Source organism: Patella vulgata, chromosome 5 (genome assembly GCF_932274485.2).
Source record: "Patella vulgata chromosome 5, xgPatVulg1.2, whole genome shotgun sequence".
NCBI lineage: Eukaryota > Metazoa > Mollusca > Gastropoda > Patellidae > Patella > Patella vulgata.
In genome coordinates this window covers 30,861,860-30,875,918 of record NC_065883.2, presented here as the reverse complement: position 1 = coordinate 30,875,918, position 14,059 = coordinate 30,861,860, and the positions used below count along the sequence as shown (strand labels likewise).

Genomic DNA, 14,059 nt, shown 5'->3' with positions numbered 1-14,059 from the left:
AATAAAAATTATGACTTCTATTACATACTTTTATACTATTTGTGTAAAAAAAGCAGCCATTTTATCTGGCAGTTTCGGTCTGATTTTCATGAAATTTAAACTCAACTGTCATTAGATTGTAACACTGATATATTTAAACGTTTTTTTAAAATCAGAAAGAAAATTGTGACCTCTAGAGGGTCCACAAGCTAAAAACTGGATTTTTTGTACAATCAGGGGCTATAATCCAGGAAGTTAGTATCTGATATTTGTGAATATCGAAAGGAACAGAGATCTTTGGGATATAAACATATATTTTAAGTTTCATCAAAATCAGACAAAAATTGTGACCTGTAGAGTGTCCACAAACAAATTGTCGACAGACGGACAAGGGTGACGACAATATAAGTCCACATAAAAATGTGGGCATATAAAAATGTATTCCAATCGGCTAAATATCGCAGGCTAGCGATGGCACAAGAGTTGATTATGGTCTGGATAAGTTGATTAATGTCGAATTAATAATTTAGATAACATTTCAAGTCTAAAGAAAGACCTGCAATAGCCAGTTTTAGCTCTTGCATAATGTATGTTTAACTTTGCTTTTGCAGAATATTACATTATGAACAAAGATTAAAAGCTATTTATTTCAAGAAAAAATTCCAGGATCGAAGAATAGATTGTAAAAATAAGATAGATGGTAAGATAGTTGGTACAATTGTTATACGCACACAACCCTTCGTCTGTTTTATATGAAGTCAGACTAGTGTTCTTTAAGTACTAGTTACCCATCCAATTTTTGGCCAATAAATAGTACCTGAGGTACCACTAACAAATGATGAAAATTTTTGAAAATGCCTCAACACCATCTCAATAACTCACACCATCAACTTTTGTCTCCAAAAGACTTTTTCATATACTCTCATAAACATAAAGATTAATAAAGGGTCAAATCTATTGAGGTTGGCCTGCGGTGTAAATGTTATGATAGATGATGCAAGAAACAAAATGGTTTGTAACGTAGGCCATCTGCTCTACTTCTCAAATGAATGTTTTCACAATATCAATCAATTTTTACATTCCATTTCAGCTGTGTTTGATGCATCTAGACAGTTGTTCCGATGTCGAAGATTAAAGAAACTATTAGAGATAGTGCTAGCCATTGGTAATTATATGAATCGTGGTCAGAGAGGAAATGCTGTAGGATTTAAAATACAGAGTTTAAACAAAATGATTGACACTAAATCGAGTATAAATAAAAACGTAACATTGTTACATTACCTCATAGATGCCGTGCTAGAAAAAAAGGTAAATATGTATATTTCAAGGACACACAAGGCATAGACCTGTGTTAGACCATTATATTCAGTCCTTTGTTTCTCTTTTCTCTAAAACATCTATTTATAAACATTGGATTTCAAGGGAATGCTTTCTAAATATGCTTTCATAATTTACAAAATTAGGTAAATGGCACCTGGATTGGGCTACTTTTAATCAATAGTGCTTTGTGCTAAATCATGTTTCAAATCATGTTACATAGATTGGGTCTCTTTAGATTTTTATATGCCCACATTTTCATTTAGATGCATTATGCCATTGCACCTGTTTGTCCGTCCAGACGGCCGTACATCCACAATTTGTTTGTGGATAACTCTACAGGTCACAATTTTTATCAGGTTTTGACGGAACTTGAAATGCAATGCTATCTCTCAAAGATAACTACATGGATTATGGCTCCTGATTTTACGAAAAATCATGGTTTAAAATTGTGGACACCCCAGAGGTCACAATTTTCATCTGATTTTGATGAAACTTGAAATGCATTTTTATAATCCATATTTTGTCCTGAATTATTGCCCCTGATTATATGGAAGATCATGTTTTTAGCTTGTGGTCCCTCTAGAGGTCACAATTTTTATCCAATTTAAAAAAAAAATGTTATATCTTTATATCCCAAATATCTCAGTCCCTGTCGATATTCGCGTATTTCAGAGCATAACTTCCTGGATTACAGGCCCGTAGCTAGCGGGGGAGCAAGGGAGACAGCCCGACCAATGTCACTCGGTTTTATGGGGCACCCATACTGATATGGGCACGTTGGTCGTTGGCTTCGTATAGCGTCCAATGGAAAGGGCTAGCTATGTGCATGGATTATGGCCCCTAATTGTATGAAAAATCGCAGGTTTTTTTTAGCTTGTTCTCTGTCCATCTTTTGCAAAATGTGGGTGTATGAGTATCTTGCCTGGCAATCGCTGGTTAACTACAATTATGATTTTTGATCAGAGTTAAAGTTTACACAGGTTTCTTGTCTTTTCTAGTTTCCTGATATACTGAAGTTAGAACAAGATATTGTGTCAACAAGGCAGGCTGCTAAAGTCACGTTAGTATTATTTTCTCGGAAAGTATTACAGAAGAAAAAATAAGTGATATAGCAGATAAAGTTTTTTAATATGCCCACATTGAAATGTGGTCGTACATGTATATATATTGTCGTCGCTTCTGTCTGTCTGGTGTTCACAGTTGCTTGCTTGTGGAAGCTCTAGTTGTATTTGGAAATGTTATATATTCTTTTCAATTCTTTATTTAGATTCAAAGAATTGGATCAAGAAATGACAGCAATGAAAAAAGGTTTAAATGATATACAAAAGGTGAGTAGACAGATTATATGTGTAGATCCTTATTAATGTATGAGACTTTATTTCATATCAATACCATTTTAACTAGTTCATTTTAGACTTCTATAGCAAGTTCTGGTAATAAAATATGATCAATTTTATTTATTTTAGGAAGTAGAATTTTTTAAAACCCAGTATGATGGAAGAGAAGATAAATTTGTGAACACAATGAGTAATTTCTGTACAGTAGCTGCTTATAATTTCTCCGAGTTAGAAGATTCCTACACAGAAATGAAACAAAAGGTAAAATGATTGCATGACATATTTCTCTTTTAAGACCGAGAGCAGTAATTCTGTGGATTTAATTCTTTATTTAGATGTAATTTGAGTGATTATTTTAAACTGTGACACCATAGCCTTTTAATTGGGAGGGTCTCTGTGTACATGCAAACACCAAATTTATATCTTTGTTAATATTTATTTGTCAGTCACATGATTTTTTTTTTTTTTTTAGATCATACCAATTTTGGAGCTTTGTAGAAAATTTTCAAGTAAATATTACCATTGATGCCTTTAATTTTGTGTTTTATAGTTTGATATGGTAGTGAAGGCATTTGGCGAAGATCCTACATCAATACAACCAGAAGAATTCTGTGGTGTATTTGATATGTTTCTTACCTCTTTTAATGATGCTCAGGTGGAGAATGATAAATTACGCCAACAGAAAATGGAGGAAGAAAAAAGAAGTAAATTGGAAGACCAGGTAGGATTAATATTTTTTTTTTTTTTTTTTATGAATACAAAATGTCCCAGGATCTGGTTAACCTTGCCAGAAATCATGGGTACCAGCTATGTGAAATATATCCTATAGATAGGCTATCTTTGGACAGAACACCCCAAAATATGTTTTCAGTGGAAGTTTCACTAATTCAAGTTTTAGGATTAATATGTCTAACAAATCCTAAAAACAGAGATGTTCCTCTGAGTTTGCTCATTATGCACCCAGGGTTCTTTCTTTCTTTGAAGCGACAGTTTTTTCAGATGGCCAATTTTTAAATGTGTAAACACTGGAATAGAAAACATACAGGTAAAAATCTCTGATCACCAACTATTTTGTTCTATCGTAGTTAAAGAAAGAAAGGGAGAAGCGAATACTATTGCGAAGAACGAGTACTGCTGAGAACAATGGAAGCAACAAAAGTTTATCAACTTCGGATTCTACAGAAAAAGGTAAATTGAATTTTACTTTCAGGTAAAAAAAATCTGAGGTTTACCATAGTGAGATAGCTTTCTTAAAATGAATATTTTAACTTGGTAGCTGAAATAGACTATAAAACAGTACCGATGTTTTCATTACATACATTTGTTTTGTTTGTTTTTTTTTTTAAATTATATATCTTGGCTGAGTGCATATCTAACAGTATATTTATGTTGTGTTCTGTATTATTCTTTGTAGTAGTTTGTAGTTTTTCCGTATTGTCTATTAAAATTCTATGATGGTGCCTAATATAATTTTATCTGATATTTTCAGGTGAATTTGATGATTTAATATCTGCGTTAAGAACAGGTGATGTTTTTGGTGAGGATATGGCTAAGATGAAACGTACTCGACGTCGAGTCAGTAATAATACTGATATGTCACGAGAGAGGATGGGACAAAATCGATAAGATTATCTGAATTATTTAATTAGAGTTAAGATTAACTGGGTTTAATGATGAAATATTAATTCTTATTGAAGGTTAAGTAAAATATCATTAGGGTTTTTGAGCCTAAAGTCTAAACTGAGCCTAGAAACATTGGAAAATTTTAGTTTTACATTTTGGCTTTCTGGTTTATTCAATCTGTTGTGTGAGTGTCTTGTATTAGTAAATATTTTATGAATTGTACACAGGAGTACTACCCTAAAACCATAGTTAAGCCTTCCATTTGAATTAATCTCTCAACTTGAAATCCCTGTTAATTAAATCAGTAACTTTATTAGTTTCAGTCTTTCATTTAGTTTTATAAAACCAGAGAAGAATTCAAGATATTTTTTTTGATATTTTATGCAAATTTATCAAAGTTATTTACAAGAATAGAGATTTTATTTATATCATTTTGTATGTTTTTTTTTCTATATCAATCTCTTTATAAATGAGTTTATTTAATTAATACCTATTTTACATTATTAACTAATATCATTCATTTGTCAAAAAAATGTGACTTTCCTGTACTTGGCACATAATGTTCTGGTTATCTCATCAAAATGAAAATATTATATTCACAAATATTAATTATATAAATTGATTAATACGAGTAGGTTCTAAAATGTCCCTTAAATTCTGAGTTGAAGTCTGAAAGGAAACAATACTTGGCTATTTTTTTTGTCATATATTTTGATTACTAGTCAATTGTTTTGTTTAATGTTCTTTTTACCAAAAGTTCTTGCACCAAAGTTGTAGTTTCACAGAATTTGAAGGGACCATATTTAAAGCATATCCAATTTATTCCCTTATATATTATTCAGGGATTATATACATTATTCAATTCTTATATAAACAACAAGGGTATACAAGTAGGATATCATGAGCAGTGTTTGAATGTTTTGTTTATTGTTGTCAGTCTGTGATTGTAAATGTTCTATATTAATCAAACTTTGTATAAGTATGTGCTATTGTCATAATACAAAAATGTCAATGCACAATTAATTTGACCAATGACATTACCATATAAACTGTACTGTATACCATTTGTGTTCTATTTGAAGAAACCAAAGCATCTTTATAAGTTTTAAAGGGTAACAAAAAATACTATTGATTATGCATTCTGTGTCTAATTCTAATAAACATTTAATAATTATACACAAAAATTCCTAGAAATTATGTACATGTAAAATGACAATTTTATCTCCAATTTAAAGGGCAAAATGCAATATATAAAAATATATAATATGAATATGTCAGTGCTTATGTTAGTAACTTTTTTTTCATATTTGTAAATAAATCGCATGAAAGTCATCACACTTAACAGATTTTATTATTTATTTGAAAGGATGTTTCTGAGTGGAATGGATAGTGGGTAGCGTTGTCCATAATGTATTAATTATCAAATTGTTTATAAACCATACCTCCAAAGATAATTTCATGACCGTTTATAATCTTTAAAATATGTAGCTCAAGATTTTGATAGCTACCATTAATCCCATTTACATTACAAATTTTAAGCATACCAGGCACGGTACCAGGTACGACAAGCTTCGCTTTTTTGTAGTGTAAATGGGTCAAACGTAAGCGTGCCGCGCCTGGTACGGTGCCAATCTGGCCCACTGAAGTGAGGTGGTCTCGGAACGGTACCAGGACTGGCTCGCTTTAAATTTTCGTAGTGTAAACGCTAACCAGTCTGAGCACGGATTACTGCGCATGCGCCAAATGAACCTTGACCTTTTTCCCCACCAACTGTCATCAGTTTTGTCAAAATGGCTGCTCATACTAAATCAACCATCATAATTGTTTTCATCTGGGTAATTTGTATAGGGACTGAAATTAACTTTTCTGTGAAGAGTTCCACATTCTGTGAGACCGGTTATTTTAGAGTAATATAAACGGGTCAATTTCTTGAAATTTATCGCGGCCTGGTACCGTGCCCAGAACGGCACGCTTATCGTGGCCAAGTGTAAACGGGGCTATTGTGTCATGTGTAATACCATTTTGGAGTTTGGATTGAATACTTTTCAATTTCGCAAACACATGTTTCAGCCAACCTAATAAATGTTTTATAAGTGTGGGATGAAGCACGAGACTGAGGTTATGCTGGGGAAAGAAAGACTGAAGAAAATAACCTGAGAAAAAGAAAAACCGAGGACGGTAAGTCGAGGGTTCTTTCTGAAGTCTTTCTTCCCCAGCATAACCGAAGTCGAGGACTTTATCTTGCTTATAAACCATCCATGTTTACATGTACGCAAAATGAGAATATCCCACAATTCCCGTAAGAAAAACCTTATATCATGTTTTCTTAAGAAAAAACCCCACCCTATTCTAGAAGAATAACCTGTTAAAGGTTTAAAGAAAAACTTTCAGAAGAATAATCCCAAATTCCTGTGTATATATCCAAAGCCACCCCCTGACATTCAGATTGCAAGTTATTCCAGGCATAGAATATACCCCAAAGATCAAAGAGATTTACCATTATGGGTTTATAAATAATGAGAAATCATAGAAAGCTATAGAAGCAGTCATTATATTGCCTGACTAATGTGTTCAAAAAAATAGAATTTAGCTGCAGTCTTCAAAATGTCTCAGCTTGGATTCAACTGGATTTAAAACCGGCCTAACAATAATTTTTGTGGACAACAAAATGGTGATGAACTTATTCCACAGATCTTTGTAAATACTGAACAGAATTGAACCAGTTTTTGACTGATATTCTTATTAGAGATTCATCTTGCACAATATTTCCAGTGATTGCTATTGCTTAAAATTACGCATTGGGACTTTACACCCAATAACCACAAGCTTTTAATTTCACATTCACAGGTTAAGCAGCGGTTGATATTTGGTGATAATCTTTATAGTTTGTGTAAATCAGATAGCAAACTATTTCCACGGTTGTCATTCGATATAAAACCTGCAGGCTCCTCCCTTAAGATTTTTATTTCGAGTAACAACCTGGAAAGTGAGGATTTCAAATCAAAACCTGGAAAAGTGGTTGCTTTGTACAACATATCACTCATCATACGAGGTCATGTGACACCAGTTAGATGATGTGTTTTGATTTAAGTTTGATCGGATGTTGTGTTTTGATTTAAGTTTGATCGTGTAAATTAACTTTCAAAGTGAACACATTTACTGAATGAACAGGTAGCCGCCACACGTACCACCTCAATGTGGGTTGAGAAATATGTTCTAAATACTCAATGAACAATTTCGTCCCATTGAGTCCTTGGATTTCTTCCTTGAATTATTTCCATTTCCACTATTGTACTGGAAAAGTGATTTAAAATACCTCTTCTTTACACTGTAACCCAGGTATCGTTTAGTCTTGTGTATCTAGCACTAATTTCTTTCACATTCGTTCAATATCATATCTTTGTTTAAAAATTCGTAAAAATCGTTTAAAATCACCAAAAATCTTCTAATTTGTACATGTGTCCAGTTTAAAGCTGACTGATTAATTTTGATAATGACTGTCCAATTTACAAGTATTTAATTTTCTGATCACTGTTCAAAAATTAATCATTATACATCATTAATCAGTTGGGTTGTTTATTTTTTAACAATGATTGAGAAATTAAACACTTGTAAATTGGACACTCATTATCAAAATTGAATGGTCAGCTTTAAACTGGACAGAAGTACAAATTAAACGATTTATGGCGATTTTAAACAGTTTTTACAAATTTTTAAACAAAGATTGGATATTAAACGAATGTGAAAGAAATTAGTGCTAGATACACAAGATTAAACGATACCTGGGTTACAGTGTTATATGTAAGAAACTAAACAGTTTAGTAACTAAATGAGCAGTTAGCAAAATAAGACATGATGCAGGCTATGGTTTCTAGAACACCTACCACCCAGCTCGCTCCATACCGAAATCAGCCCACCCTTGAATTTTATTGTGTTTTGATCAACCCAAACTCTTTACCAACAATTTGATACATGAAAAAACAGTGCTATAATTTTGTTGAATGTAAATATTTTATTTACAGATTAAATTGTACAATTTAATTTTCTAAACAATAAAAACAATTGCAAGTTATCAAAATATCCAAATGATATATATACTTCTTAGTTAGAAAATACATACATAAAGATAGGTATAATAAATAAACAAGCAGTTAGAAATGTATGCAATACCAGTTATCAATCCACTTTACAGCTGAATAAAGATACTGGTGCTTAATTAATATACCAGTTTAAATGAGAACTCTGTTAAATGCCTTGGGGAGACCGAAAATTGCAATCAAAAAATATTTAAAATTTCCTGTTATGGCAATGTTATTAACTTTTAAGGGTCAATAAGTTGATCAATTTGTTGAAAATAACCACCCGTCTTTACACATTGGTAATCAGATTGTGCGATATTCACAAACAGCTGAGGTAACATTTATATTTGTCTAAACTTTATTCCCATGTCCCCCAATAGATAAAACCAATTTACCTTAAAATAACAAACACCAAACAGAGAAACAAGAATATAAACATTATACACTAATTAACTATAACATAAAAGTCCCAATATTCCAGCAAATAGACTCTCAGACCATACACTATCAGATTTATTCTTACCAAAATTTTGCATCTGATCAAAATGAGACAATGCTAACATAACTTCTGAACAGTTAGAATTCACACATTTATTTCTTTATAATTGTCTGGGGCTTGAAACATAACCCACTTCCATCCATTTGCTGTCTGCTGCATAGGAACTTTAATTAAACCCTACTTCTTAAAAAACACAAAGAACTACAAGTCTAATTTTCCAGATGTGCAATTTAAATTTGGCTCTGTAGACAGACAATATTTCATTGAAATTATGCCCCACTCTCATTGATATGGTTGAACTGAAGTTAACTGTATTGACAGTCATCATCATAGTCATATATGTATTTACAAGTTTAACTGAGATATGAGAAAGAAGGAAAAATATCAAACTGCTAGCAAAATCATAATAATACTTATAATCACAGTTCATCAAACAATAAACAAAATAGATATATAGCACTAAAATAAATAAATCTAAATAACATATATATTCATTAAATATTTACAGAAAGCGCTGCATTTATTATTTTGGAGATTTTATACCACTCCACGATTAAGAAACAGTCAATACTTTTGAGTTGATTCCTAAACCATTACTCATTTTACTTGGAAGTTAACACTGTAACCCAGGTATATCGTTTAATCTTGTGTATCTAGCACTAATTTCTTTCACATTCGTTTAATATCCAATCTTTGTTTAAAAATTTGTAAAAACTGTTTAAAATCACCATAAATCGTTTAATTTGTACTTCTGTCCAGTTTAAAGCTGACCATTCAATTTTGATAATGAGTGTCCAATTTACAAGTGTTTAATTTCTCAATCATTGTTAAAAAATAATCAACCCAATTGATTAATGATGTATAATGATTAATTTTTGAACAGTGATCAGGGAATTAAATACTTGTAAATTGGACACTCATTATCAAAATTAATCAGTCAGCTTTAAACTGGACACGTGTACAAATTAGATGATTTTTGGTGATTTTAACCATTTTTGACAAATTTTTAAACAAAGATTTGATATTAAACAAATGTGAAAGAAATTAGTGCTAGATACACAAGGTTAAACGATACCTGGGTTACAGTGTAATTAACTATTGTGAATACTACATACTGCAATAAAACATTTGCTATTACCTATTAACATTCCATTTTCAAAATACATAAAACAAGAGAAAAACATTTACCAACCAGAAAAACCACACACAAAAATAGTATATATATACATTTTCTAATTTCTATGAATACAAAGTTACATCAACAAACTCTTAAAAAATTAACATATTTTAGGTTTTAAGTTAAATGATTTAAGGAAATGGTTAAACAATATGGGAATGTTAAAAAATTCATCGAAGTAAATTCAAACAATTCACGCATTGTGTGGAGTCCAAAAAATATAATCCTGTTGTTGCAGACAGTAAAACTGTGACCAAATTTTAAAAAAAAGAAAAATGTTTGATGACCTTATTATCAATGACTTAATAAATGCCAACTTGTCCCCCAAAAACATGTCAATCAGGCCAATGTTATGTATCGATGCCAAGTGATATATTCAACCGATCTATGTTCAATATATATACTAGATATCAAACCGACATCAATACTGACTGTAAATTGACTTCAAATTAGAAAGAAACCTGAATCTTACTATTCTAAAAATAATTTTCAAGTAAGTTAGCATTCTGTGGTCAACAAATAAAAGTTCAATTTTCCTGACATCTTTCCTGATGCAGTTCTGTCGAATATTTCACTGAGAAACAATTTTGTGAAACTAAAAAATTGAGAAAATTCTGTAGAAATATGAATTATAAGAAATTAGTTTATAATACATGTCTATATTTTACAGTAATAAAATTAAAAACATTATAAGATATATTTATATACAAATATACAATTTACATTCAAATAGAAATAAATAGCAAAAAAATATTTAATACAATGACCATATATTATTATCATATGCACAATATAACTATTTCTCTTTTACTTATTTCACTGGGAAATCACTAAACCTCAACCATCAATCCAAATACTACAGATATGTCAGATTACATTCTGTGTAGCTATAAATCATAAAAATATTGCCACCTGATGTTATCACTAACCATCTATTTGACTTATATTCGTCATGAAATTAACGCTCATGCAGAAAGGGAGATTTTGAAGGGCTTGCTCATATGTGTGGGTAAGAGAGAGGGTACACAGTGCAAATACCCTAAAAAACACACGACACTGCATTTGACTACACTTGACTACAAATCAGAATATATCGAAGTTCAAAATCAATGAGTCAGTTCTTATTTCATCATGAACTAAAGGCAACCACCATAAAAACAATAATTTCATATTTCATAGTAACTGAAACCATGTGTTAGATACTGAAAAATGATTTGCTATTTCGTCCAATTAGGGCAGAAATGGCAAAGAATATGTTTACATTTCAATAAGACAGTGTCACAGGACACCAGCTTCAAGAATAGATACAATTATTATGACCTACTGCATAATATAAATTTGTAACCAAAAACATAAGAAATCATGAAATCCAGATGTAAAGATAGGTTGCCAGGCAACAAAACATACGCCCATAGAAGCTAAGTCGTCCGAGCCGTCAACAAGGGTTGTCACATTTTTTTTTGTCAGTAATGAAAACATTTACAACACACTAAAATTTAATAACGAGTAACAACCCATTAAATAATTATCAGAAATTTTTAGAATTTGTTTCGATTGTTTGTCTCATGACCTTAAACACTGTGTATAAATTTATATTAACTTTAGTTTAGTCTCTAGTGCTTCAACACGATTTTTCAAGTAATCAAGGGCCTCAACTCTGACAATAATTATCAAAAATCAATGGGCTTCGTCTCATGACCTTAAACACTGGACATAAATTTAAAGTCAATCGGATTAAGTTTAGCCTCTTACTAGAGTGTCCACAATATTTTTCAAGTTGATCAAGGGCCATAACCCGGCAGTAATTATCGGAAATTGTTGAAAATCAAAGGGCATCTTTGTCTCATGACCATAAACACTGTGTATAAATCTAGTCAATCAAATATTAAATTTATCCTCCAGAGTGCCACAAGATTTTTCAAAGTGATCAAGGACCATAATTTTGGTGGTAATTATTGGAAATTGTTAAAAATCAATAAGTTTCTTCGTCTCATGAACGTAAACACTGTTTATAAATTTATAGTCTATCAGGTAGTAAATTTAGCCTCTAGAGCGTCCACAACATTTTTCAATGTGATCAAGGACCATAACTCCGGCAGTAATTATCAGAAATTGTTGAAAATCAATAGGCTTTGTCTCATTACCGTAAACACTGTGTATAAATTTAAAGTCTATCGATAGTACCTTTAGCCTTTAGAGCGTCCACAAGATATTTCAAAGTAATCAAGGGCCATAACTCTGGCATTTATTATTGGAAATTGTTGAAAATCAATATGCTTCTTTGTCTCATGACTGTAAACACTGTGTATAAATTTAAAGTCAATTGAATAGCAACTTTAGCCTCTAGAGCGTCCACAAGATTTTTTACAAAGTGATCAAGGGTCATAACTCTGGCAGTAATCGGAAATTGTTGAAAATCAACAGGCTTCTTCGTCTTATGACCTTAAACACTGTGTATACATTTAAAGTCAATTGGACATTCACTTTACGCCTCTAAAAGGTCCATAAGATATTTCAAAGTGATCAAGGGACATAACTCTGACAGTTATTATCATGACCATAATCATTGTGTATAAATTCACTCAGATATTAACATTAGCCTCTAGAGCGTCCACAAGCAATTGTGGATGACAGACCGGCTGGCGGACGGGAGCGACGGCAATATACGACCACATTTCAATGTGGGCGTATAAAAGCAATATTTCTTCACAAAAGAGGTTTATGAAATCCTTGTATCCAGAACAGAACAATATTTAATTTCACTGGCGTTACACTAGCTTTAACTGTCTATTGAATAAGTGGGTGTGTACATTTAGATCACATGCATGTAGATCATTCATTAATATCATATGCAAATATCCTGAGTTTACTGCCTAAAATTTTATGATTTTCCAAGGGCCGTGGTGGAATTTTTTACTAAACAATACCAAGAAATGTAAATATAATTGAGATATGGAGAAGATTGAAATAGGTAACAGATTTCTTTGATATTACAATTTGGAAAGGAAAAATCTCTAGCATGGCATATGTAGCAGTAAGTTAGTCTAAAAATGTATAATGTAAGTACTGATGAGAAGTAAACCTCATCCCTTTTAATTTCTGATTATCACTGTTCTACCTTCATTTTTAATACAAACTCAGGCAAATTATTAAGACTATGATATGCTTGGCTTTAAGACTTTGCTTAATAATCACAAAATATTTATAATATCTAATCATTTCAATAAATGCCAAAGTTCTCAAAAATAGATTGTTGCTGAGAAGGAGTGAATGCTCGTACAGATTCTACTGTACTTCCAAATGCAGCATCTTTATGAATATTTTGGAACTAATGAATCCTTCTTTTTCCGTCTTACCCAAACCTATTTCCCTTTTGTGAATTTTTTTTTGTTGCGTTTTTTCTTTAAAGAAAGAAAGTCTCATAAGACTTTCATGAAATCTCAAACTAATTTACAAAATTTGCAAAATGTAAATCTATTTTCAACTATCGAAAATTTGTCATCAAAGATTATGCCATTCAATTGCAACAAAGTTATTATTTGATTCAATATTGTGAGCAATGGTTTCTGGGATAGAATGTTTAAACCATAGTTGATGTAACTGTTTATATCTATCACGACACAAATGTAGTGGATATCCTCGTCTGCAATGAAATGAAAAAAAAAACACATACAAACAGCTGGAATGAAAGATCTATTATTAAAAATACTTTAGATGAAATGCTCAACTCCTATTTTAGAAAAGATTTATCCTAATTTTTTAAAGTACCATTGCGTCATTTGCTAAAATCTCAGGCGCATCAAAATGGCCGTCTGTTTATTATTACATAGAGAGCAGCATAGATGGTTGAAATTTCAATTCAACATATCTTTGTAAATACTGAATGGTATTGAACCATTTTTAGACTGATATTCCCATTAGAGATTCATCTTTAACAATATTGTAGGCTGCAGGGGATTCCCTATTGTGCTAAAATGACGCAATGAAACTTTAAATTCTTTAACTCTTAAGTTTTGAAGGTTGGAATTCCAATATTTGAATGTCA

General features: G+C 31.5%; 2 protein-coding genes across 4 annotated transcripts in view; one reads left to right on the top strand and one right to left on the bottom strand.

The window, feature by feature from the left end:
- The window catches only part of LOC126821521 (disheveled-associated activator of morphogenesis 1-A), a 59,859-nt gene extending 54,268 nt beyond the window's left edge, over positions 1–5,591 (top strand). For both annotated transcript variants that reach the window (XM_056101279.1, XM_050549968.2), the window contains exons 19-26: positions 591–679; positions 1,070–1,287; positions 2,298–2,359; positions 2,567–2,627; positions 2,766–2,897; positions 3,187–3,357; positions 3,722–3,824; positions 4,126–5,591. In XM_056101279.1, the coding sequence (XP_055957254.1) occupies positions 591–679; positions 1,070–1,287; positions 2,298–2,359; positions 2,567–2,627; positions 2,766–2,897; positions 3,187–3,357; positions 3,722–3,824; positions 4,126–4,262 (973 nt within the window). In that variant the 3' untranslated portion in view covers positions 4,263–5,591. The remainder of the gene's footprint in view (positions 1–590; positions 680–1,069; positions 1,288–2,297; positions 2,360–2,566; positions 2,628–2,765; positions 2,898–3,186; positions 3,358–3,721; positions 3,825–4,125) is intronic.
- A 2,922-nt stretch (positions 5,592–8,513) lies between these two features.
- The window catches only part of LOC126822272 (E3 ubiquitin-protein ligase UBR2), a 40,021-nt gene continuing 34,475 nt past the window's right edge, over positions 8,514–14,059 (bottom strand). For both annotated transcript variants that reach the window (XM_050551051.2, XM_050551052.2), the window contains exon 46: positions 8,514–13,657. In XM_050551051.2, coding sequence (XP_050407008.2) covers positions 13,516–13,657 — 142 coding nt within the window. In that variant the 3' untranslated portion in view covers positions 8,514–13,515. The remainder of the gene's footprint in view (positions 13,658–14,059) is intronic.